This window comes from Trypanosoma brucei (assembly GCF_000002445.2).
Source record: "Trypanosoma brucei brucei TREU927 chromosome 11 chr11_scaffold01 genomic scaffold, whole genome shotgun sequence".
NCBI lineage: Eukaryota > Euglenozoa > Kinetoplastea > Trypanosomatida > Trypanosomatidae > Trypanosoma > Trypanosoma brucei.
In genome coordinates this window covers 2,511,326-2,535,120 of record NT_165288.1, presented here as the reverse complement: position 1 = coordinate 2,535,120, position 23,795 = coordinate 2,511,326, and the positions used below count along the sequence as shown (strand labels likewise).

The 23,795-nt window shown below is 50.0% G+C and overlaps 13 protein-coding genes across 13 annotated transcripts, besides 2 other annotated features; 8 read left to right on the top strand and 5 right to left on the bottom strand.

Annotated features, from left to right (window-relative positions):
* Window positions 1–17: 17 nt before the first annotated feature.
* On the top strand, window positions 18–674 carry Tb11.01.1220 (hypothetical protein, conserved; the record flags this gene model as incomplete). Its single annotated transcript, XM_823917.1, has 1 exon — window positions 18–674. One exon carries the CDS (start codon window positions 18–20, stop codon window positions 672–674), a length of 657 nt encoding a protein of 218 aa, XP_829010.1.
* Window positions 675–1,168: 494 nt separating this feature from the next.
* Tb11.01.1215 (cyclophilin type peptidyl-prolyl cis-trans isomerase, putative) lies at window positions 1,169–1,741 on the top strand (the record flags this gene model as incomplete). The annotated part of the gene is made up of 1 exon (XM_823916.1): window positions 1,169–1,741. The coding sequence occupies one exon, from the start codon at window positions 1,169–1,171 to the stop codon at window positions 1,739–1,741; it is 573 nt and encodes a 190-aa protein (XP_829009.1).
* A 450-nt stretch (window positions 1,742–2,191) lies between these two features.
* Window positions 2,192–3,850, top strand: Tb11.01.1210 (hypothetical protein, conserved; the record flags this gene model as incomplete). Its single annotated transcript, XM_823915.1, has 1 exon — window positions 2,192–3,850. One exon carries the CDS (start codon window positions 2,192–2,194, stop codon window positions 3,848–3,850), a length of 1,659 nt encoding a protein of 552 aa, XP_829008.1.
* A 620-nt stretch (window positions 3,851–4,470) lies between these two features.
* Window positions 4,471–5,571, top strand: Tb11.01.1200 (hypothetical protein, conserved; the record flags this gene model as incomplete). The annotated part of the gene is made up of 1 exon (XM_823914.1): window positions 4,471–5,571. The coding sequence occupies one exon, from the start codon at window positions 4,471–4,473 to the stop codon at window positions 5,569–5,571; it is 1,101 nt and encodes a 366-aa protein (XP_829007.1).
* A 1,397-nt stretch (window positions 5,572–6,968) lies between these two features.
* Tb11.01.1190 (ATP synthase, putative) lies at window positions 6,969–7,619 on the top strand (the record flags this gene model as incomplete). Its single annotated transcript, XM_823913.1, has 1 exon — window positions 6,969–7,619. The coding sequence occupies one exon, from the start codon at window positions 6,969–6,971 to the stop codon at window positions 7,617–7,619; it is 651 nt and encodes a 216-aa protein (XP_829006.1).
* A 79-nt stretch (window positions 7,620–7,698) lies between these two features.
* Window positions 7,699–8,190, bottom strand: Tb11.01.1180 (hypothetical protein; the record flags this gene model as incomplete). The annotated part of the gene is made up of 1 exon (XM_823912.1): window positions 7,699–8,190. One exon carries the CDS (start codon window positions 8,188–8,190, stop codon window positions 7,699–7,701), a length of 492 nt encoding a protein of 163 aa, XP_829005.1.
* Window positions 8,135–8,178: a microsatellite.
* A 1,124-nt stretch (window positions 8,191–9,314) lies between the features above and the next one.
* Window positions 9,315–11,978, top strand: Tb11.01.1170 (hypothetical protein, conserved; the record flags this gene model as incomplete). The annotated part of the gene is made up of 1 exon (XM_823911.1): window positions 9,315–11,978. One exon carries the CDS (start codon window positions 9,315–9,317, stop codon window positions 11,976–11,978), a length of 2,664 nt encoding a protein of 887 aa, XP_829004.1.
* Window positions 11,979–12,314: 336 nt separating this feature from the next.
* Window positions 12,315–13,112, top strand: Tb11.01.1160 (lipoate-protein ligase, putative; the record flags this gene model as incomplete). Its single annotated transcript, XM_823910.1, has 1 exon — window positions 12,315–13,112. The coding sequence occupies one exon, from the start codon at window positions 12,315–12,317 to the stop codon at window positions 13,110–13,112; it is 798 nt and encodes a 265-aa protein (XP_829003.1).
* Window positions 13,113–14,646: 1,534 nt separating this feature from the next.
* Window positions 14,647–14,667: a sequence feature (GC_rich).
* Window positions 14,668–14,715: 48 nt separating this feature from the next.
* On the top strand, window positions 14,716–15,228 carry Tb11.01.1150 (hypothetical protein; the record flags this gene model as incomplete). The annotated part of the gene is made up of 1 exon (XM_823909.1): window positions 14,716–15,228. One exon carries the CDS (start codon window positions 14,716–14,718, stop codon window positions 15,226–15,228), a length of 513 nt encoding a protein of 170 aa, XP_829002.1.
* Window positions 15,229–15,826: 598 nt separating this feature from the next.
* Window positions 15,827–17,689, bottom strand: Tb11.01.1140 (hypothetical protein, conserved; the record flags this gene model as incomplete). The annotated part of the gene is made up of 1 exon (XM_823908.1): window positions 15,827–17,689. The coding sequence occupies one exon, from the start codon at window positions 17,687–17,689 to the stop codon at window positions 15,827–15,829; it is 1,863 nt and encodes a 620-aa protein (XP_829001.1).
* An 826-nt stretch (window positions 17,690–18,515) lies between these two features.
* On the bottom strand, window positions 18,516–19,988 carry Tb11.01.1130 (prenyltransferase, putative; the record flags this gene model as incomplete). Its single annotated transcript, XM_823907.1, has 1 exon — window positions 18,516–19,988. The coding sequence occupies one exon, from the start codon at window positions 19,986–19,988 to the stop codon at window positions 18,516–18,518; it is 1,473 nt and encodes a 490-aa protein (XP_829000.1).
* Window positions 19,989–20,389: 401 nt separating this feature from the next.
* Tb11.01.1120 (phosphonopyruvate decarboxylase-like protein, putative) lies at window positions 20,390–21,655 on the bottom strand (the record flags this gene model as incomplete). Its single annotated transcript, XM_823906.1, has 1 exon — window positions 20,390–21,655. The coding sequence occupies one exon, from the start codon at window positions 21,653–21,655 to the stop codon at window positions 20,390–20,392; it is 1,266 nt and encodes a 421-aa protein (XP_828999.1).
* A 263-nt stretch (window positions 21,656–21,918) lies between these two features.
* Window positions 21,919–22,965, bottom strand: Tb11.01.1110 (hypothetical protein, conserved; the record flags this gene model as incomplete). The annotated part of the gene is made up of 1 exon (XM_823905.1): window positions 21,919–22,965. The coding sequence occupies one exon, from the start codon at window positions 22,963–22,965 to the stop codon at window positions 21,919–21,921; it is 1,047 nt and encodes a 348-aa protein (XP_828998.1).
* Between the last annotated feature and the right edge of the window lie 830 nt (window positions 22,966–23,795).

Below are 23,795 nucleotides of genomic sequence, written 5' to 3'. Positions count from 1 at the left end.
TCAACAGTACTATCATAATGACCAAAGTTTGGATGCCGTGGGCCTACCAGGCGCTCCTTGCCTATGCTCATTCTGGCGCAGCACACGGCCAGGCGAATTTATGGTTAAAGGGCCAAACATCGACTCCGTTGCAGAGAATTTGTGACCCTGTCCCTAACCTTCTTATCTCGCAGTCGTCTCAAGGCGGCCAGAGAGCCCTTTGGCTTCTCCACAGACCCGAAAGTGTGTTGGGGCTCGTGGTAAGTCCACAGTGGCAGGGTGAAAGCGGGGACCACGAGCTGTGCGATGCCTCAGTAGTTAGTAAACGCAAAATAGTGAGAGTTATGAAACATCTTCACTCTCTTCCGTTCCGTGTGGCAGGCAGCTCACCGCTTCGTCCCCCGATGGTGGTTCATAAAAATCATTTGGTGGGGTGGCGCATTGATGGGAAAGCTGCACCGTTGTATGCACACACCCTAGATCAATTGGCGAAACTGAAACCGACACAGTTTAAAACTATAGAACCTAAGAATGCCTTCATTTGCAGGACATACTACGAATGGGATAACTGGAAAGAGGTGTCGATGGAGCCTGGCTGGACCTGGCATCATGTGGACGAGGAGATCGCAAATAACATTTTAGATGGTACTCTGACATTTGATGGGCTGCGGGCCACAGCCACCGACACACCATAGAAATTTATTCCACCATCGCCACCTTTTAGATGTGCGTACGCGTGGAGCAATACTTTAGAAGCACAAATTAAAGATGAAAGTGATTTCCATAATGGTGAAGCCATGAAAATGCACCGATTTGTTCCCATAGAAGCACCGCGAGAAGTAAAGGATTTTAAAGGAACGACAACAAAGAAAAAGAAACCTCCACTTGAGCGATGCCAAGTTAGAGAAGTTTCCCCCATAGAATATGATAACGGCGGGAACTGCCACCACCAGGTAGTTTTTCCTTGGTATACTTTATTTTGAAACGCACCGTACATACATATATACATGTAATAAAATAAAAAAAGAGGGGTTCGGGTCTTTTTTTTGTTCAATTTACTCTGTCGTTTCTCCAGCCTGTGCGCCTTACACTTATGAGCGTGGGTTTTCCATCTCATGTTTCTCTCCTTTGTTACACGTGAAGACAAGAGGAGAACTGAGCCGCTCCGGCCGTCGAGAGGTGCCAACTAATGCGCATTTCTGAGCGAGCCTTCATGGATATCGCCATCGGGACCAAAGCACCGCGGAGGATCGTCTTTAAACTCTTTCCGCGGAAGTGCCCATCAGCTGTGAAGAACTTTATTGAACTCTGTAGTGGAAATGTCTCGACGGACACATATGAATCGGGGAACAGGGATAAACTGATATCGGAGAGCGCCCTTCCGCAGCTCACGTACAAAAACTCCACTTTCCACCGTGTGGAGAAGGGGTATTTAATTCAGGGAGGTGATATTGTAACGGGGCGAGGGACGGAACAGCTTTCTATCTATGGTGGTACTTTCAGCGCCCCGGAGGAGGTGAGGGCCTCTGTCTTCGACAAACCCGGTCTGGTCGGCACGGCTTCCAGCTCGCCGAACGCGCACGGCTCGCAGTTTTTCATTTTGACTGCGAAGGAAGCCAATCACTTGAACGGGACGTGCATATGTTTCGGCCAGGTCGCTGATGGGCTTGATGTTGTTCAAGAGATTGAACAGGTTCCTATTGACCCATCAGGGTTTCCGTCCCTTAAGGTGTCTATTGTGGATTGTGGGGTATTGGAATGATTATCGCGGTTTGTGTGCAACAGTTGAGTAATTGAGATAATATATTTTTTTCTCGCAGTGAAGATCGTCGGGGGAACACACATACAGATGCTCTAATAAAAGGAAGAGGGATGAGTCTATGCTTTTCTCCCACCCCTCTAAGGGAAAGAAAGAGAAAAGAGCGAAAGGCAAAAGCGAAGGCGTTTGTGTGCTACTTCATCTGGACTTGTTCCTCTACTTCTTTCGTTGTGAATTTTCTTGTGATACTCGCCCCAGCAGCTGGTACTTGTGCTCAAGTGCAGCAATACTTTTTCCCTCTTATCACTTCTTTCCTCACTCAACTTATTCCTCCTTCGCTGCGTTTCCGCGCCATCTATTTCTATATATATATATTTTTTGCACCGTCTACGGGCCATTGCTTGTTCCTTCCCTTTAGCGGGTCTCTTTGATATCATTACCCCCAAGAGCACCATGAACGAATTAAAGAACCCGATGCGGTACTCCCCAGGAGTGCTTGTGGGTAACTGGTATGAGGACATGCGGGTAGCCGAGGACAAAATAAAATCCTACAGAAGTAAAATGGGTCATGATGCTGACATCCTTGGTTCACAACGTTTAGAGGAGTCTTGTGTGGATGCTGATACACATTCGATGACAATGGGAGACGTGATCATGCTTGGGAAGCCATTACGTCTGCTTAACGTCGCAACGGAGGCGGTATTGGCTGTAGACACGGCGTGGACACATCCACAGCGGCTGCCTCACCAATTTTTGCTTACCGCTACCGGCAATACCGCGCCTCGACAGCGAGTTGAATGGGTCTTGATGCGGGCGGAAGATGAGAACAATGTCGGCTACACGAAGCAGCTAAAGGAGGAGAATGTGCTGCATTACGGTCAGCACATACGTATCGCGAATGAAGCCGCTCATTCTGAAGGGTTTTTATATCTTCACTCAAGTATTCGTGATGTAGGCCAGTCAGGCGCTCAGCTCGCAGTAGCGTCATTGGGAACGAGCAAAGACAACATATTTGTTGTTGCGAAACCGGGTGAGAAACGCGATGACATCCGCTATGGTGCCCCCGTACGCGTTGGTGATCGGTTCGTTCTTTACCATGCAGCAACGAACCAACCGCTGCGGTGCATTAAAAAACTGCAAAGGACGTCCTTCGGATTTGAGTATGGGATGGACTGCTCTTTTGCCGGTGACAACCACTCAAGGTCTGTGGCTGCCGTAACAACCGAGCCCACAAATCTTTTTGTTGTTGTCGCAGCCAACTACGGTGTGACCAACACCATGTCGGTATCATCGCTGCGAAACCTCACCGGACGCGGTAATGTGGGAGTTTTGTCAGAGAGCTACGAAGTGGACTTGTCCGCGATCATTTCCCTCATCCGGGAGGGTGTGTTGTACTTTGGTGGTCGTTTGGGGTTTAGGTTGCTATCAAAGGTGTTGGGTGTTGCCTGCAACGAGCAGTGCGTGACTCCAGTCCGGCGCCAAGATATTTTCCATGGCATTAGCCTCATGGGAGTTACCATTCACCCGGGCGAACTTGATGTTATCTTCAAGAAATTGGACCGTGTTGGCAATGGTTTTGTTGTTGCGCAGGAATTCCTTCGGGAGCTTCGCTGCGAGTTGCCGCAGAGCCGGTTGCAAGGTGTTATATCGGCCTTCCAGCAGCTTGTTATTGAGGGAGGAGGGTCTGTCGACTACAAAGACATGTTGAACCTCTTCGTGTTTAACGCCTGTTTTCACCCCGATGTAGAGGAGGGCATTGCCAGTCGGGAAGAGATTATTTTTGACTTTATTAACTGCTGGCCGAACATGAACAGTACCTCGTCTGTAACAACTGATATGTTTGTCGCATACTACACCGACGTATCCCCGGCAATCGAGAGCGACGAACGTTTCTTCAAGATGTTGAAACGGTGCTGGAAAATTCCCGAGACGGACGCGTACAAAAGTATGAAGCCCTGTCGTTCTGTAACCGTGTTTCGGTCAGACAATACAAGCAGCATTATATATCTCCCAGACTCCTCGGTGTTGAATATCAAAGATTTGTCGAGCGTCCGACGGTTTCTCACACAGTGTGGAGTGAAAGACATCAAGGACATTAGATTAAATATGTAAATTTATCTTTTCTTCTTTCGTCACGCAACAATTTCATTTTGTCTCTGGGCTGATACCCGAGGGGAAGGGGTGGGGGGCGGAGGTGTTTGGCGAATAATGTACGTGTAGAATCTTCGCCTCACCTATCTGCCACTTCTCTTTCATTTATTTTCTGGGGCGTTGCTCCGTAACAAACGAAGAAGAGCAAATAAACCGTGGTGCCAGTGGTAGTGAAGAGGTAATACTTGTGATGATTTCTGTGGCCGTGCGGCACGCGCTACCTTGTTTTCCGGGTTGCTCATTCTTACTTTCTCCCTACGTCCGTTTAGGATAAGGAGGTAGATGTGCTTGACAATGAGTTCGGGGTTGACTTTATCCGTCACCTCCTACTTCAGTCTTCCTTCAGAGTTCCTATGTCTATGTATACAACTAACTTAGCTGTGCGCACCTTTCAATATCTCTTCTGCGCGCCACGTTATCGTCCCTCTCCTTCCTTTATTTTTCTCTTCTCTTCTTCCCCTCATGCTGCGGTTTGGCTATTGCCTCAGGCGCTGGTGTCAGCCACCTGAGGCGGCACTTGTGTAAAAGGCAAAGTAAGACAAAAGTTGAGGTTTTGTATACCGCGAAGCTTGTGCATTGATATGGAGGTTTTGTGTAATGGTAGACAATGCGTGATCGAATTCCATGGTTCTGTGGTGACGTGCACGCCCAAAGACGACGAAAATAGGGAGGCTGAACCTGATGTCTTCACGATAACCGAAATTACGCAGCTCCTGCGCTCTCGGAGGGATAGTTGCGCAGCCAAGGTTATTGTGGGTTCAAGGACTTTTGTCATGCGGTTCGTAAACGCACGGGAGCGAGAGCAGTTTGTCAAGAATGTGCGGCTTGTGGATGGGACCGAGGGTAGCAATGTGCAATGGGTGACATCTGCCATTTGTGACGCCGCTGTCGACACAGGTGTTTTGTCTGAAGAAGATTTGGACCTTATAATGAAGGAGGAGTGCCCACGAGGTGTTGTCACTGCCTTCGATGCAATTGGCTCACTTGTCGACCCCGTAACCTTCAAGCTCCGCCCCATTACGGAGCAACTCACCAACGACATATTCCGCCAAATACCTGTCCTTGCCAAGATTTTTGGCCGGCATGTGACCGATGAGGAGACGATGGTGCGCTTTTGGGAGGCCGTTGTAAGAAAGTATTTTTGCTTTTCTCGGACATTCTTGGAGGAAGAGATACGGGCGCTTGATGATGAAGGGTGTAGTGGTGCGACTGAACCGGGATCCAACAGTGAGGAAGATGCATTACAGAACATCAACGTAGCATCAGAACGGGCACTGCCAAAGTTCAGTTCACACCTCCGTCACAACACGGTCCCTGTGGGGGAAGCACCTTGTGAACAACGTCAGCCGCCTCATGCACATTTTTTCCGTGGGCGTCCGTCGTCTGCAAGTTCTTCCAGACGCTGGCAATGCACTGTGCAGCCCTGTCAGGCATATGCGGGGGTGCAGTGTCCGCCTTCTGTTTCGCGGGAGTTACCCAAAAGCACAAGCAGGGACGTTCTTGAGGTGTTGAAAAAGTTCTGGGGAGGCGACACAAAGCACCGTAAGGCGCTGCGCTCAAAACTGGAGGGATTGAAAAAGGTTGCTAGTAACAATGTGCTGCAACGCAGTTGTTTGGATCGGACAACAAAGTTCCTTGACGAAATAGACGCTGAGCATGGGGGAGCTACGCCTGCCAAGTAGCAGAGTGTATTCTGCCAATGGTGTCCTTCGAGTCTTTCCTCTAAATTCTTCAATGATCAACAAAAAAGAGGGAACGCGTTAGGTGTTTCAATGAATGCAACCGCTCCTTTTTGTGGCTTGTGTTGGGGTGTCTTGGGAGGTGACTTTGACGCATGCGCTCCCGCTGTCGGTGTGTTGTGCGCTGGAGCCTAGTGGGTACGTTTCTTTCATTTGTTGGGATGACTCGTCTGGGCTGCGTTCGGTGTAACCGCCTGATGCAGTGCGCATGTGTGGTTAATAACCTTGCTTCACGGCCGGCCGCATATGTGTGTGACTGAGTAATACATGTGTTTTTGGTAGGTGGTTCTTATTTCTCGACATTCGTTTTGTGGTAAACTTGCTCATATCTTTTGCACCTCCTGCTCCACTCTTCCCACCGACGACAGTTCGCTTCATTTCCGCATTTGCTGGACACGCCCCCGTGCAAGTTAAGGACGAGCCCATAGGCGCAAGACAGGGACTGAAGGAATAAGCACAAGAAGAAGCGGGGCCGATGGACATTCTGCAGAACATTGCACTCATCTTTCTTTGGCCCTATGGCATTATTAGCTGTTGCATGTGTTTTTACGTCTTCTTTTCCTCGGGTGAGGGGATTCATTGGTTCACTACATTTCGTAATTGCTTCGTCATACTGGGAGCAGTAGTTGCCACCGCCGCTTTACCGTTCTTCCGCGTCCCATCTCTCAGCTTGTTCATCGCGTTTAGTGTTTGGTCTGTCTATGCCGCACTGGTGGCGGCACACTACTGGCGATTTAGGTTATGGAGGCGTCACCTCATCCCCGTAAATATGCCTCTTGTGGTAATGTTTCTGTGGGAAGCGTACAGGGTTGCAGAACAAATGTGGAACTAACTGTGGTAACTGAGGTGCCTACCCCAACGAGAGTTGTGGTGACGGGTTTTTCTTCTTTTACCGTTTCCCTTTTTCGTCTGGTTCCTCCGCTGTTTATTCACATATTCTTATGTTCGTTTTTCATTCCCTTCTATCAGTTCTCGTAATCATTGTTAAGGTAACACAGCTTAATCCAACTTGCGGTGACCCCTAACGATGCTGCTTTGGTTGGGGCCGCATGTTATTGACAAATAGACGCGCATGCGGTCACACATTTTTCTTTCAGATGGCAGTGTTTTGTCACCTTTACGCGTCCTTTTTTTTTCCTGTGAACCTTTTCCTTCACCCCCTCGCGATAGGTTTGCACTCGTCCCTTGCTAGCGCACGCGTTCCTCCCGGGTAAAATAACAACTTGCCAATCATTCGAAGGAAAAGACAGCCGAAGTTTAGCAGATTTCACCCGGCCAAAACTTGATATAGAAAGTGTCTGAAGAGTCGAAATAAAGCAAAATAAAAAGAAGAATCCAAGATGAGCGAGGCACGCCAGATTCAGAGTATGATTGACTTTATTGAGCGCGAAGCGCAGGAAAAGGCGGATGAGCTCAACTCAGCTGCTCAAGAAGAATATGACGTGGAGAAAATGCGCCTAGTGGAGGCGGAGAAAGTGAAGGTGCGTGCCAATAATGAGCAAAAGTTAAAACAGGTGGATGTCGGTCGGCGCGTGGCGCGGGCGAACTTCTCCAAGGCACAACGGCTGCGCATCATGGAGGCCCAGTCTAATATTGTGGAACAACTAAAGGAGAATATCAAGACGAAGCTGATGGCTTTTGTGAAGAACACTGACAGCTACAAAAAGCTCCTAGTCTCCATCCTGCATGAAGCTCTCTCTGCCGTGCGCACGGACGCCATCGTTTACACTTGCAAGAATGATGAGCCAATTGTTACCGGCATGCTCAGTGAACTCGAGCAGTGGTACCTCAAAACAGTGGGAACACGAGTGAGCATCCGTATGGGTAAAGAATATCTTAACGCAGAGGAGGCACTGGGCGGCGTCGTCGTTAAGTCCCACGACGGCCACATCGTGTGCAACTGGACGCTGTCCAGCAGAATGAGGAACTGCGTCAATGATCAGCTTCCCACGATACGATACTACCTCTTCAATCCAGAGTCATCTATCTGAAGGAAATGAAAAAGAGCAAGAAAAAACGACGCCATTTTTTCTAAATGGACATTACTGTTCTCTCTCTTTTTCTTCCCCCTCATTCTTCTTTCTGTTTGTATGTTTTGTTGCTGTTGTTCTGTAATGCTGTGGCGGCCGTGGTGCCGTGTCGGCGTCGCTGCCTCCAGAGGGTATAACATTGACGGCTGGGCGGAGGTGAAGAGGCGAAGAGGGGGCGAAGCTCCTTCTTCCGTATTTTACCGCAAGGGGCATAAGACAAGTTGGCCAGATGTGTCACGGCACACGTGCGCGGGTGTGCACACATGCGTATAGGAAGGAACGGAAATGCTTGAAGGAGAAACACATACACTGACGGTGTGGGGGATGTGATATGGGAGATAAAAGAAATTTGCTTCTTCCCTTTTTGCCGTGTTACCAAGTGATGGACAGGCACCCCGAGGGCGGGATGGAGGGCGTCGTTCATCTCCGATTTTCGTGTCCACACTTTTTGTTTGTTCATTTTCACCTTTACACTGATACACACATATATATATATATACATATATATGTATTTATTTATTTGTAAATGCATACATCTACGTACTCTCTCCCCTATTTCATTCTCTCAACACCTTGCCGTTCGTCACACGAATATGCGCGTATACTGACTAATCGAAAAATTTCAGTATGGAAGGGGAGGAGAAGGTAGAGCTGTCCCAGTTGGAACTGAAACTGGAGGAGCTGCAAGTGATTTGGGAAGACGTTCAAGCTACTTGTCCCGCGACACATTCCTCGAAGCGCCGCAACTCCAGCGACGCAGTCGCTTCTCCCCCGCGGGTGCGCAGCACGAGTGGAGCGGCTCAGCGGCAGGGAGCGAATACGCAAGAACCTTTGCAGCTCCCCTCTCCCCAAAGTAAACATCCATCCTTGCGCCTTCTGCATGCGAATAATAAGGGGAAGTTACGTTGCACAAACCCCGTTGCATCTGAAGGGGCTGTGCTAGGAGGGATTGTTAGTGTTTCGCCTCCTCACAGTCCTGCGAACGCGTCCGTCGGCGCGTGTCCTCACGGCCGTGACGGGGGCGTTAGAAATTGCGTGCCGTCGCGGCTCCCCCCACTGGACGCCTCCCATGCGCAGGAACTGCTGAAGGCATGTTCAAACTGTGGAGTAGAGCAGAGACGGCCAACGGCGCAGTTCTGTTGGAATTGTGGGACCCGCATCTGAAAAGATCCCTTCCTTTGTCTGTTTGTTTGTGAACTGTTGACCTTGCTTGCATGTAGCCCTGTAGTGAGGATGGAGCGGGGGAATTTGAAACAATCATTCCCTCTCCCCCCCCCCGAGGGGGAAAGATTGATGATGTTTTCTTTTTTTCTTTTATTGAATGCGAAATCTATGTGGGGTGGAACCGAACCATGCCAAGGGAAGGAAGAAAAACGCTGGTGATTACTGTGCGTTGTGTGTCTCGTTGTTATCAGTATTATTTAGTTATCTTCCATGTGTCTGGGAGGGAAATTTTCTTTTTCTTTTTCCTTTCCCCTCTGACAAAAAAATGCCGATTTCAGTATTCTTTCTGTGCTTATCATGTTCCGCAACCCCTTTCGACTATCTCTTTCCTACCGTTTCCCCCGCAATTCTTCGACGCACATCCCTCCACGGTGCAGTGCTTAGAAGGTTTACTGCAGTTGACTTATAAGTGTCTTGTTTTACTGCGTGGTAATGCAACAGCAAAACCGCACAGAAATTGTACAGGACATCACAAATGCCGTGAAACTGGAGCAGGAGCTTCGGCTTATACATGAGCAACATGGGGTGGCGGTACTAGATGTGTACAGTTCCGAGTGGGGACTTAGCAAGGCGCTGTCTGAGACCTTTAGGCGCTTGCAAATGGACGCTTCTGATCAGGCGTATCTTCGTTTTCTCTCCGTGGAGTGCAACTCCATTCTCGAGAGCATTGACCAGACAGAGGAGCACCATCAGCACATGAAAACAGATGACAAGGTAAAGTTTCGAGAATCCTTGGCACCGTTCTGGAAGGATATCCTTGAGAGCCGGCGCGGAAAATCGAAGTCTTACTTTGTATTTTTTAAAGAAGGCAGGAAACGTACCTCTATAGAGGGCATTAACACACCCAAGATAATCAATTACGTTATTGAGCTGTGCCGCTCCCAAAAACCCGCCAAGGAGTGCACGGAAAGCAAGCCATTGCTTGACTTTTGGGGGCGTTACTTTGGTGAAGGGGAGTCTGAAGTCTTCTGGGAGTCCTTTATGCGTGCCATACTTGAGCACGTCGGGACGGCCAGGCCTCTCTCTGCTAAAGAGGAGAGTACTCTTGCGGAGGTTATCGGTGTTGATGGTGATAAAGTAAGCGTCAGTGCACTCGACAAGTGGACTGCCGGTCAGGCGATAGAGACGGCTTTTATCAACGTCTTCCCTTTCTTGAGCAAGAGCGAAGAAACACCCGCTGATAGCGGCAAACGCAAGGCGTCTGGGGACCAGCCCGCAGACGACACCGCACTAACTGGGAGCTTCGTCAATGTGCTCAGTTCCCACTGCGATGCCCGTACAGAATGGAAACCGGAGATATGGCATCGAGTCTTGGCAATACAGCCGGATGGCTCGGGTAACAGCCGGTTCGTTCTCATGTCATGTGAGGAGGCGGAGAAGGATGCGGAGGACGCTCTGGCTCTTGTCGCCGATTTACCCACTGTGGAAGCTTATCTGAGCGGTTGCAACGTCGCTGCGGAAAATATTCACATTATGTGTCACGCTGCGGCAGAGAAATATCCGTCTGGAAGCATTGCTTACGCTAAACTGGCTCAACTCCTGATATCATGCAACGGTGACAAACTTGAGGAACTTACTGGAGTGCGGCAGGAATTGGCGGATGAGTTGGCAGGGGGTACGCTACTCAAAAACTACCCCACACTCGCATATACAGTCATCTGCCACTGCACGTCAGAAGTGACTGACGCTAAACCGTTTTATTATTGTTGTGATGAGGCCGGCCAAGTGAACCAGATCGAGAACGCCAAGGAAGGAGGCCAAGTTGTTTTACCGCCTCTCAGCCGACTCTCTTCGAGTGGAGAAACGGAGGCTGCCTTTAAGGTGGAGATTTGTGGGATTCCCAACGTGATCCAACTTGAAGAAACGGGCGAAAATGGAGTGTTCACTGTTTTAACCCCGTGGTTCACGAAATTCAACGTGAAAGAGGCGTCAGATAATCATCTTGTGCTGGAGTTTGTTGAGAATGTTGGGGATGAACAATTCAGGCAAGTACTCGAACCATACGCTAAACGAATCTGCGAAGATGAAGATAAACTGTCCGCCTCAGCCGACATAATTGCCCTCTACGAACGTTCCCTCGGACTGGGACATGAGCTGTCCCTGCCATCCGTTGCAACTCAAAACAACTTTGGTGGCTCAGGGGCACCTCCTTCCGCCTCTTCAGTTGGGCGTATGAGAAGTACCAGTGGTGTTGAGGCTCCAAAGGGTGAACACGCTGAGGGCGCCCCCGGTGGTAGCGCCTCGCGTTTGCACGAGGGTTCCACAAGCCAACACTCCCGTTCTGCAGTTGAGAATGGGGCTGGTGGAGAAGGTGACGTTGAGGTTGAGGAGGGGCAAGTCACAGAACCTCCTATTGCGCAAGACACTGTCGCTGCTGAGGACGCTGTTGCCGATGGAGGTGCCAATGCGGATGAGGAAGGCGCCGCACAGGAGGTTGCCAATGAAGAATATGCCGATGAACAGTTTGGGGACGAGCAGTCATGTGAGGCGGGGAAACCATCTGATACGGAGGATGCGAATGAGAAAACGAGCGAAGCAGCAAAAGAAGAAGATGCTGAGGAGATTGGCAGTAAACAAGCCAGTGAAGCAGCAAAAGATCCAGATACCGGGGATATTGAAGGCAACGAGGCGAGTGGTGCGGCAAAAGAGGCGGAGACTGAGGAGATTGGCAGTAAACAGATAAGCGAAACAGCAAAAGAGGCGGACACTGAGGAGATTGACAGTGAATGGACAAGTGAAGCGCGGAAGCCATCTGATACAGAGGATGCGAATGAGAAAACGAGCGAAGCAGCAAAAGATCCAGACAACGATGACACGGAGAGTAAACAAACCAGTGAAGCAGCAAAAGTAGATGCTGAGGAGATTGGCAGTGACCAAGCCAGTGAAGCGATGAAAAGGTCTGGTACAGAAGGTGCGAGTGAGAGAACAAGCGAAGCAGCAAAAGATCCAGACACCGAGGACACGGAGAGTAAGCAAACCAGTGAAGCAGCAAAAGTAGATGCTGAGGAGATTGGCAGTGACCAAGCCAGTGAAGCGATGAAAAGGTCAGGAACTGAGGATATCAGTGGGCGAGGCAGTGAAGGAAGCAGGGATTGAGGCAAGTGGTAATGATCAATTAGATGTTGAGTGTCGTCGCGTCAGCCTTGGATGTCGGAACTTGTCTATGTTCTAGAGAGAATTATGAAGGAGGAAGATGATAGAAACACATAAGGAGGGTGATTATGGCGTGGCCTTTGGTTCTCTAAAAACGAGGATAGATGTGCATATATTACGATGTAAATTGAAGAAGACACCAACAACCGCTAAAATTCTCCTTACATTCCGGGGTTGAGGGGTGTGCTGCATTACCAACCTTTGATTCTTGCGCTTCATTTCTCTCTTTCATTCGCACTTTCATGTTTTATTTTTTGAATAATGTAGTCCCCCCCTCTTATGAATGGAATGCGGGCGTATAACCTTGGAAGCCGTCGTTACCACGATGTTCTGCGGCTGCAAGAGGCAATTTTTCGAAAGAAAATCGATAGGCAGATGCGCTACATTCGTGGAGACAAATCTGCTCGCCTCATCCCCAACGTTGTTTTGCTTGTGGAACATTCGTCTCCTGTTTACACGATTGGCAGGCGAGACACTTCCAATGGCATCAAAGCGGGTTGTGCCGCCGAGGTGGTCAAGACGAGGAGGGGAGGGGGCGTCACATTCCATGGACCAGGGCAGGTAACTATGTACCCCATTGTTAACGTGCAGGTTCTGTGGAAGCAATGCACGGCTTCTGACAAACCACGTTCCCCAATTGAGTGGTTTAGTTCCGTGTTGGAACAGGCTATGATTAACGTAGCGGGCGAATACAACATCCCCGCCCATCGAGGGAGGGTTGGGGTTTGGTCCGACAGTTGGGGAGATGTGGCACCACGAAAGATGGGGTTCGTCGGGCTTCAACTGGGGAATTGGGTCTCTATGCATGGTGCGGGACTGAATGTGAGTAATAATCTGCTTTACTTCAACGATATCGTTATGTGCGAGATGCCGAACGAAGCAGCGACGTCTTTAGTGGAGGAACTCCGGCTACGAGGATTGAGCGGGGCAGAGCCGACTCCCCACGTTATCGCACCTCGCTTGCTCCATCATTTTCTTTTGAGTATGCAGCAGCAGGAGAGTGTTGTTAACACGGAGCTTGTTGACTTGTCGATCGATGGAAGCTGGGAGCGAAGCATCCTTTGCGAACTTGAATAAGGTTTGTTTTGTATGTCGCACCGGCAATTAGTGACTGCACACGTTCACTCAAATGATGGGATTGAGTGTATTATTATTATTTTTTTTTCACTTTGTTGACAAATCTACGAACACATTGCAGTTTTGCGAGTACGCGCCACTGAATGCAGCCACGCGAATGCCGTGTCTTTGGTCGTATGGTGGGCTAGGGGTTGGCGTGCTGGCTTGAAGGCGCATCTCTTGCGAATGAACTTGACATCCGCATGGAATGCGGGAAAGATATCACCGATTGGGTGCGGCATTGGAGTGGAAATGCCACGGGTTCTACATGTTTAGGGCGACAGTTCGCGGGACAGGACGGGGTTGCAGTGTTTCCCACAGCAGTTGGGATGTACCCAACGAAAATAACTGTGGCGCTAGCGGCTCACTGCAGTGTTCCAGGTACCATGTTGGAGATTCGAGTTCACACGTCAGGCGCTCGGCAAAAGTTATCTTGACCCAACTTTTTCCCGGGGAGTGGCACGTGCGTGCGTGCGGGTATGGGAATTGGGCAAAATGCGGCGGGGTTGCGCTGTCTTGGAACCCAAAACAAATGAAGGAACTGCTTGCGTGTTTGTGTAATGAATTTACGTGCGAAATGGTGCCTGCTATTATCGACAACTGCCTTCGGCTCGCAGTGGGCGGATGAGTAGCCCGGTCTCGCCAGCCCATTTCGTCAGTGCATTGTGCTTGATCAACGGGATGTTCGTTTGTTCGAATCCAACTAATGCGTGCGTGCGCACGCCCTTATCTTCCCTTCCCATCTGTGTGGCTGCAATTTATGTTGGTGCAAACCTGAGTAACATCTCACTCTTTTGCAAGATTATTTTTGTCCTTATCTCTCGTTTTTGGACTCGTGAACTAAGATGACGCGTTTCGTGAGGAATTCATTGTCGGAGGGGTTTCTAGGAAATGGTGGGTGCATCGTCGGAGCTGGAGTCGTGCATTGTGTCCTCGGATCGCGCTTGCGCGGAAAGTAAAGGGATGCGGGAAAAAGCGAGAAACGGTTTGTTCCGAGCACCGCGGACTGTAGCTGGCGCAGCTGCGTGCGGGAAGAGGGGCAATATTTATACAAAAACAAGATCGTACGAGGGTGGTTGTTAAGTTCACTTCGTCTGGTAAGTGGTTCCTCGCGCGAGGGTGGACAACTGACGTGAGTGGCCCATTCGCGGAAAGCGGGGGTTTCTTCTTATCGTGGAGGTTGCGTCGGCGACGCAGGACAAAAGAAAATAATGAACTCCTCACCGCAGAGTTATACCGGCGGTCTCGTGGCGAAGTCTCAAAACGGCTCATCATGGGAGTGGGGGTGTAACGCCCGGGACTTAGGGGAAAAGCCCGTTGAAAGGGTTCTCAAACTGGGGGAAAATATCCACACGTGTGGAGGGGAAAGTGGAGTACATGCTAGCAAAGTCGCACGAAAGGTTACTGACAAACTACCCTCTTCCCATTCCCATATTACCGATGAAGCGTGAGCTCGAGTTGGAAAAGGCATGGTGCAATTGTGCCGGAGAGGATTCCCCCCCCCCCCCCCGGGCCGAGAGACACATTACAATTGCTGAACATCAGAAAGGGGTTGCTGTCAACAATGTTATTAGTCGGATTTAAACCTTGCGAGATTGTCTTTCTCGTTGATACTCTCCTGGGCAGTGGTGTTTCTCGGCTTCCCCAGCTGTTTTCTTTTTTTTTTGGGGGGGGGGTGCATTCTTGCGCCAGGCAGAGGAAATCAAGAAAGGGATTCGCCCCCCCAAACTGGCATCCGCTCCCCCGACCTCGTCGGCTCACAGCATTTCCATATCACAGCCAAGTTGTTGCACACAAGCGGGTAGTGCGACGACTGCTAACAATCAACAATCTTGTGTTTAATTGTTGTGGAAACCTATTTTTGCCCATATGCACTCTCCACCCCAAATTCCCTTTCACTAATGACTTATCGCAGTATGTAGTCACATGCGAGTTTCCACCGCTCCAGCTCCACTTTTCTACACAAGCGCCAAAAAATTGTTTCAGGAAGCAATTGGACTTGGTGTTGTGTTCCATAAATGTTGCAGTTGATGTATTCCATCCTGCTCTCCTCCGCACTTTTAGGTGGATTTGTTGAGTCGTGCCTTTATTTTTTTTTCCTCGCGGAGCACTTCCCGCCGGTCCACGCTTCCGAATTGCCTTGCTCACTATTCTCTTCCTTTTATTTCTTAGAGCGCCTGCGACCTGCAATTGGGGCTGCTCGCATTGCTCTTTGTCGTTTTCCCTATGTGCCACGTTTTACTGCAACCTCGGTCTCGGCGCATCCGTACACAAAAAGTGGTAAAACGTCAGCCGAGACCTTTTGCAGATCAGTATATTCCTTTTTGTCCCCCACAGTTTTGCTGGTTCACTGCGCCTCTGCGCGGCATCGTACATATTGGAAAAACACCGGACATTCAACACCAATTCTACCACACAACCTTTCCCGCCGTACGGCCAACTAAGTTCTACCTTTGCTAATTGTGATGGCTCCTTTGGTAGCCGCAGAGGGCAAAGAAAAATAGAAGTAAAAAAAAAAAAAGCACCAGCGACCAGAGCGGTGTCGTCTTGGCGTGTGTTGCTGCATCGGCGCTGACACCATAAGGAACCGCTTCACCGGTATGCAAATAAGCGACTCACATAGGGAAATATATACTACACATATCCTTCTAGTGAATAACAAAAGAGAGTAAACCTCACCATAAGTCAACTGACTCTCGTAATTCCTCCACCGTGACACCGGCCCAGATAAGCTTTTCTTCAGAAAACGAGAACGGCATTAGCGTTGACGCCTCTAATTGGGGAACGTACATGGAGCTTAACCAACCTTCAGTATTCACGAGCACTCGATCCTCAACGCCAACAGCCCATGGCTCCACCAAAGATTTCACAATTTCCCGATTCGACTCACCTACGCGAGAGACGGCGTGCTTAATCACCTCATCTATATCCACTAGGTAAGATGGGGCACTTGCATCAGGGTCTTCGCCACCTGTTTTTTTGAAGACTTCGCTAAGAGTGACACGTTCATCATACAGTTGGTCCACAACAGTCTGCTTGTTCCGTGAATCAAACGTACGATCCAGCCGAAGCCGCGCCTCCAAGGGCCCACTGGCATGCACTCCAGCAATGCTCGGGGTCGTCACGAATGTGTCCAAAAGGGATGGGCCTAAAGACGACCTTTTTTCGTGAAGTGTGCAATGCAGCGGCCTCAGGGTGAGTGGCGAGCATCTCGCTTCGGAGGCCATACGGGCAGCCTCTTGGGTAGGAACAGACGGTGTATCTGCTTGTGGTTTCCCCATTTCAGGCGTAGCTGCGCGCATGTTGCCGCTTAGATCCCTTGATGGAATCTCTTCTGCATCCATCGATGCCCCCTGCTGCACATCCAACGGAGGCGAGACGTCGGCAAACTGATTTGGAATAGTGTTCCCGCGCACAGGCGGTGATTCCGGCGTCATCTCATCTTTAATCGCCACATGCGGCCTCAAAAGCTGGATAAGTTTTCCAAAAAGTACGGTCTCAACATTACATATGCCGCATAAGTTGGCGAAGGCCACGCTATCTTCAAGGGACTTGCAGACGGCGCGGACACCAAGCAGGCGTAGCCCACAGAAAAACGACCGCCACGAGCAGCGATCAGGGTGAGGGGCGCCGAATCCGGCCTCACTGTTTGTTTCCGGTAATTCTTCTGCGTCTGTCCCTGCGTCGCTTGCGCACCCTCCCGACTCCGGTGTGAGGTTGTGGGTAAAACAGTTGTAAACGCACCGCATGGATTCGGCATTGCGATACAGTTGGTGTCGTAATTCCACAAGACCTGCAGCCACGGATGGGGGAACGTAATGCACCGGAACCCTTGCGGTGTCATTCGCACCAGTTCCAAGGGAGGATTCAAACAGTTGAGAAAATCCTTCGGCGTAAGTTACGCGAATGGATGGAGTTATAGCCTCCACCGTTCCATACATTCGTTCGTGCAAACGGTTTTCGATTTTTTGCAGAAGCGGTGGACTAATACCCGCATCTCGGAGAAGAACGAACCTTATCCTCGGGTTTTCGATCACGGCGTTGAGAATCCAGCGACCCACATCATCGTTCAGGCGATTTTTCGATACGTCCATCCACGACACACTGGGGTGGTACCGCATGACTTCAAAAAGAGGCGCGGCCGCTTCGTGTGTTAAGCCAACGTTGGGCATCATCAAATGTGTTGCCTCCGTGCAACGTTCAATTATTGGTACGAGCGAAAGGCACCCTTTACCACCAAGGTACACCGCGGAAAAGTCGAGTACCTTTATTTTTCTAACCCATTCATCACCAGCAACAGGAGGGAGTTGCCGCAGGATGTTTTCGTTGGGTCGGACCCCAAATCTGTGGCAGCTGTACGAATAAACATCCCGTAAACTACATTCCTCTAACGCCATGCCAATGAAGGCATCATCCACACCGTCAGAAGCTAATGGAGGGGGCGGCTCGTACAAGGCATTCATGACACTTGCATCATCATTCTGCGGGGCATTCGACTTAGAACCTCCCTCCCCCGCTTCCATAACCACATTCTCCATGTCAAAAAGGAGGCTTGTGTGTTCACAAGTTACCCGAGTCCCCTTTCAGACTCACAGCGAAGCGAGGATATGTATAATCTCCGCAATGGTGGGCCCAATCAGTCTCCTACTCCGTAACCTGGTAAAATGAGACACAAAAAAAAAAGATGAAAAGAGAAGCGGAGTAGTTTACTAAAAAAAGTATTCTTGCAAGCACATACAGACCTTAGCGCAATCGAGGTATTGGTGTAAAGTCGGTCAATTGTAGGCGAGTATGCATCAGTGCAAGGGCTGACAAATATTTCCCTGCAGCTGCCATGTTCTGCTGCCCTTTTGATCATCCAAACGGGTCAGTTAAACCATAGAGCGTGAGACATGCGAATAAACGTAAAGCTTTGGAGGTATATCTCCGTTACACGCTGCCCATGTGATAGGATGGCGCCTGAATGGATAAGGAAAGCGAGCTGATGGCAGGAAGAAATGTGAATCCCATTATTTGTTGTGTGGAAATTATATGTGGATGTGAGAGTGAGAGTGAGGTTGGTAAGTTGATAACTGTACGTGTGGCGGTGATACGACACCCCACTGAATAAGATGCTTCATCAGTATCTCCTTCCTCTTCATGCCAATTCAAAACAGACACATGTATTTCTGACCGTGCTGAAAAATGGGGGTAGAGAGGGAGCGGGGGGTAACGATGTACATATATATATTTTGTTTATTTGACTGCTGTTGAACCATCTCTTACCTTCTTTCAGTAACAAATCCCAGACCGTCCAATGAAGACAAATCCCACAAGTCGCAGTTGCTTTTCCATGTTCCCCTCTGCTAGCAGCATGTCTTGACACTAAACGGCGATGCTGGAGAACATGTTGTAGTGGTCAAGTTGCGCGTACCACCACTTTTGCCAAGTTTGGATTGCTTCCTCGTCAACGCCAAAAAAGCGCATGATAGTCCCTACATTCTCACCCAGGTACTCACGCCGCATCCACGCCGGCACCACCACCGTTTTTTCCTCTCCCTCGTGTTGAGCCTTCTGCGCTGCCACGAATGCCGGATGCGCAAAACGGTCTACCCAACGAATATCTTGCACGCTGTACGACATGGGTTCCGCTTCCTTATTCAAAAGAAGGAATTTCATCAAGGCCGACTTTTCCGATATGGCGTTGCTCGCGGCGTCCTTTTCCGGTTGGTGCTCAGATGCGAGTGCCCACAACACGTTTCCAAGGCAGAGAGAAAAAGTAACCAGGATGGCAAATCGTACGTTCCTGCGGAATCCCATACCACATGACCACGCATCGTATATGTTGACGTTATCAACGACACCCTGAAGGTACCAAACGCAACAGAGGACACCGATGTAAAACGGAAGCGACTGTGAGACCATCAATCCCGAAATAAGAATACCCATGCCGATGGGGAGTATCATGAAAGTGAGAATATGCTTCCTGTCACCAATAAGAATAGCCGAGCTCTTCACACCGCATTTCAGGTCGTCCGCCCTGTCTTGGTACGCATAGATGGTATCATACAAAACTGTCCACACGACGGCTGAGCAGTAGATAGGAAGCGTAACGGCCAAATCAATGCGGTTTAGCACGGCAGCATACCCAACAAAAATGCCGCCGTTGAAGCAAAGTCCCAGAACGAGCTGAGGCATGTAGGTTATACGCTTCATGAGCGGATAAACTGCCGCGATGGGAGCTAACGCTACCGCCGAAGCAAGTGCCATGGGCGACAGGTTTAGTGCAATAACAAGCGCAAAACCAGCTACTGTTATGAGAAGGCCTGATGCCTCCTTCATGCTGACAACACCGCTAGCAAGCGGCCGTGTTTTGGTGCGTTCTACCATTCGGTCGAACTTTCTGTCACACATGTCGTTAATAATACAACCCGCACCCCGAGCCAAAAAGGCACCAGCGCCGAACAGGACGATCAAATGTACGGGAATGAAAGGAGCGAACAAAACGACAGGATCCGCCCCCTCCCAGACGATGGCCCGAGTTACTGCTAGACTGGCTCCCCAGTAACAAGGTTGAAGCAGGAGGTTTATTGCAGCAGCCTTATCCACTCGCATTAGTTGCCCCCAAACTCTCACCTTCTGTGTTGCCCATTGAATATGTTTGGGAACGTGAAGAGGTTCGCTGCACGGGCCGTCATGAAGAGACCATGTGCGGCTTTCCTTCGGAGACGAGTCTTCATTACGTCTTTCTGCGGGATCAGCCCTCACAGAATCTGGGAAATGGGCCGATGCCTTAACTATAGATCCTTTGGTCCAAGAGCGGGTTACCCTTCCCAGGAAAATTGTACGCCTTAACATTCCCCCTTTCTTTTCAGCGATGTTTCTATTGCGGGCCGCTTGAGAAATGCTTGTTAGTTTTGCCTTTCCTACGCACTTCAGCCGGTACGGAGCAGAACTTCTGTCTTCACCCCAGCCACGTCGGAGCGTCACTTACTAGAGAGATGAGGGGTAACAGTGGAAGATAACATTTGACTTGTTGGTTGGGTTCATCCCTTCTACTTCACTACTTGCGTTCACTCGCTCCTCCTCCCTTTCCATTGGTACTACCAAATTGTTTGGGTTTGATTGTGAGAAAATAAAGCGACTTCCTCTTTTGTTTCCCCACAGGTCCCCCCCCCCCGATACCCGTTTAATAGCGCTCAAACGAGGTGTTGATCCACATATATGCCGTTTCTCACCCTCCGCGTACTCTGATATTACTAGCCCCTCAAGCAGTTAGTGAGAGCTTGTTTGCTCTCATCTAAAGAGGGAAGTTCACATTGTGGGTTTGAATGGCCGCCCCTTCGCACAAATACTTCCAAGAACGCGGGCCCTTCCGCCTTCTTTAATTCCTGAAGGGCCCGCACAGTTTCGCCAAGGTCCATTACGGGTTCTTCGCGGACAGTCCTAAAACCACACGCACTCGCCACTTGCGTGAGGGATACATCAAAAGACACAGTGGGTTGACCACCTGCCGAATCGTGGGATCCGTTGTTGAAAACGACATGTTTGTAGTTGCGCATGAGGGAAGTTTCGCCCGTACCTATTAAATGTATGGCGGCTACACCGCCGATGGTTGCTGATGAACCCATGTGCATAAGGAATGCGCCATCTCCATCAAAGCAAAACACTTGCCTTTCTGGTTTGGCCAATGCTATACCCGCTGCTACGGAAGAACAATGACCCATGCTGCCGACTGGGAAGAATTGTGGGCCGTGTCGCATCCCGGCACACTCCTGAACTTCAAAGATTTCACGAGCAAGGAAGCTTGCGGCGCCCACAACTATATCTCCCCGGTCTATTTGGCGCAGTGCTTGTTCAACCGCCTCCCTGCGAGTCATGGGAAGCTCAGCAATACCTTCTCCAACCCCTTCGTAAGCGCATTCCTCAAAAAAGTTTGGTGGTACCAAAAAGGCATAGGGCGTCCTTGAATTATGCACGTGCTTCAGTGCCATATCCAGAGCTGTTTCCATCGACTGCTCCCCGTTTCCACAAGCAGAAGATAAAATGATATACGGGACCTCAGCAGCACGTAGGATTCCTTCGGTCAAGCGCCCTTCTGCGGCACACGGTAGCTCATTTCCAGCATCAGGAGCTCCTCGCCAACCAACGACTATAAACATGGGAATGCTGCACGCCTCAGCGTGTGTGAGAGAGATCAGGGGATTGAGTGCATCGCCTAAGCCACTGTTTTTCATGTACACCAAAGGGAGTCCCCCAGTTGCAAGATGGTAACCTGCAGCCATGGCCACTGCATTCCCTTCGTTTGCTGTGATGATGTGTTCCTTCGGTGTCGTGTGACTTGCCACGAAGGCACAGAAATATTTTAGAATGGGGTCAGGAACTCCAAAAAAGTGTGTAACCCCCCGGACCTTTAATGCGTTGAAGAAAGCACCAGGGGCCAACATCTGCATGATGATCGACACCTTGGAACACTTTGTGCGGGTGAACGGATGAGGGATGATACAAAAAAAAATTAAAGACATACTTGCGGTCGAGTCCTGAGGATACGAAAGCCCCTCTCTTTTTCTTCAGATTGAGGGGGTGAGGGTTTGGAGGGCTAACATTAGGGAAAAAGGCTGTGTGAAAACGACGCGCCACATCACGCATATCCAAAAAAAGCGAAGACAAACAAGAAATGCGTACGAAACGTAAACGATAATAACGAAACAACCCCGAATTCAGTAGGGCGCAGTACTGCACTATCTCTCCAAATTGTCTCCACTGATTCCACCTTGTTGATTATTTGTTACCGTTGCAAAGTAACACCCGTCTGCTTTAGTAGGAAGGCAGCAACCTCCTGTGGATGACGGCACTGACCACCCAAAAGCAATACGCCACGTCGTGTATCTACCGCTGCTGGTGTGTACCGCCAGTGCGGGCCCTCACCACCAGCCAACACGGGGTCTACCAGACGAAGATGGAATTTGTCTTCAGCAGATTTCGGAGGCTGCACCTGTTTTACTCTGTCACACCCCTCAGCGGCATCCTTTCCTCCAACAAACAACACTACAGTTTCTCCCCCAACCCGCCCCAGAACGCCACCGGCGTGACCATTCGACCTCGGGAAGCGACAGGCGGGGGCGCCGTCCCCATAGGAAACGTTAAACCATGTGCCTCCCAGCGGGATGTGCAGGTTCCACACGTCAGACATACTCCTTATATCGCCGTTCACAAAGTGTGCCCCACCGTAAAGTATGCACCCGTGGGGTGAGTAGAACACAAGAGGGCCGGCGAGAAGTCGTGGATTGGGCACCTGGTGCCCTGTTGGAATTCGTGTCCATACCATTGTGTCGGTGTCCAGGATGTATCCGTCATTATTTTGTTCAGCATCTTCCGTTTCACCACCGAACACAACGAAATACCGCCCGGCACTACCAGCTGAATGCCTCGCGCGCGGAAGAGGGACGTCTCCTGTTGTCTCTACCTTCACCACATCGAGGGAAAGATCACCCTGTTGCCCCTGATGCAGGGAAAGACAGAGTAACTGATTACTGTGATTCATGTGCTCGTTTAATCCACCAAAGAAGTAGGCGGTGTCGCCAGTTACGTGCGTTAGCGAAGCCCCATCACATTCGAACCACGTCATGTTGGGCTTATCCAGCCGAACCCATCGTAGCATCGGCAGTCCATCTGCTCGCGCTGCCATAACCGCGCCGTCGCGCTCCCCTTCGCAATATCCCCCAACAACCAAAACCCATTCTTCTCCAGTACTTTTTTCTTGAAGAGAGGTTGCGCAGTGCCCCTCGCGGCAGCCCACCGACCCCGTCTGCTCGGTGCACGGAACCCACTCCATTTTAAGGATTCCGGCGATCTCTCAGCCTTGTTGCCAGCGTAGTCAACGCGTAAAGAGGGTTTGCAAAGAAGTAAAACATAGCGTGGGCCGAGGAAGAGGGGAGGAGAGCAACGCATATCAAAGAGCTTCGCACCCGCGAATAGCAACAACAAAACGTGGAATACAAAAATCCACGCAACTTTTTAGCCCACCCACCATACAACTCGGTGGGAAGGTGTTGACCGTGTCAAAAGTAAATGTACAACAACAAGGTACACATAGGGGTCAACTGGAAACACCAAGGGAATACTCTCTTGTTGGTGTTTCGGGAAAAGTGGTGACTCATGCGCGCAAAGCCTTTCTATGAGACAAATGTTGACGCCTAAACTGCCATCTGAAACAAATCCTGGCACCAGAAACCACGCATCAGAGTTTAATAATCTTACCGTAACCGCGCAGTCTCACCAGTTTTCCTGTATTCTATGCCTCCAGATAAGAGTAGTGATATGGAGGTCGGCAGTGAACCGGCAGAAAAGCCGGTGTCTACCTTCGTTTTGCGATGTTCTTCGACCCATTTTGCATGAGTTTACTCGCCCCTCGCTGCATCCCCCAGATGGGTGCCTTTTCAACTTTCTGTAGAACCGGAATCAACACGCAACATTGTTAGCGGGTCTATTTTCCGCATCAGGGTGCTCAGGGGCAGGCATTGACCTCCGCCATCGAACTTGAGGTTCTAGCGAACCCACGAATTATTAAGCGATGGTTCACTTACCAAGGAAACACAAGGTGTAGACGGTGTGCGGGATGCCCACCAAGGAAAAAAGCTTAATATCAAAATAACAACTGCCTAC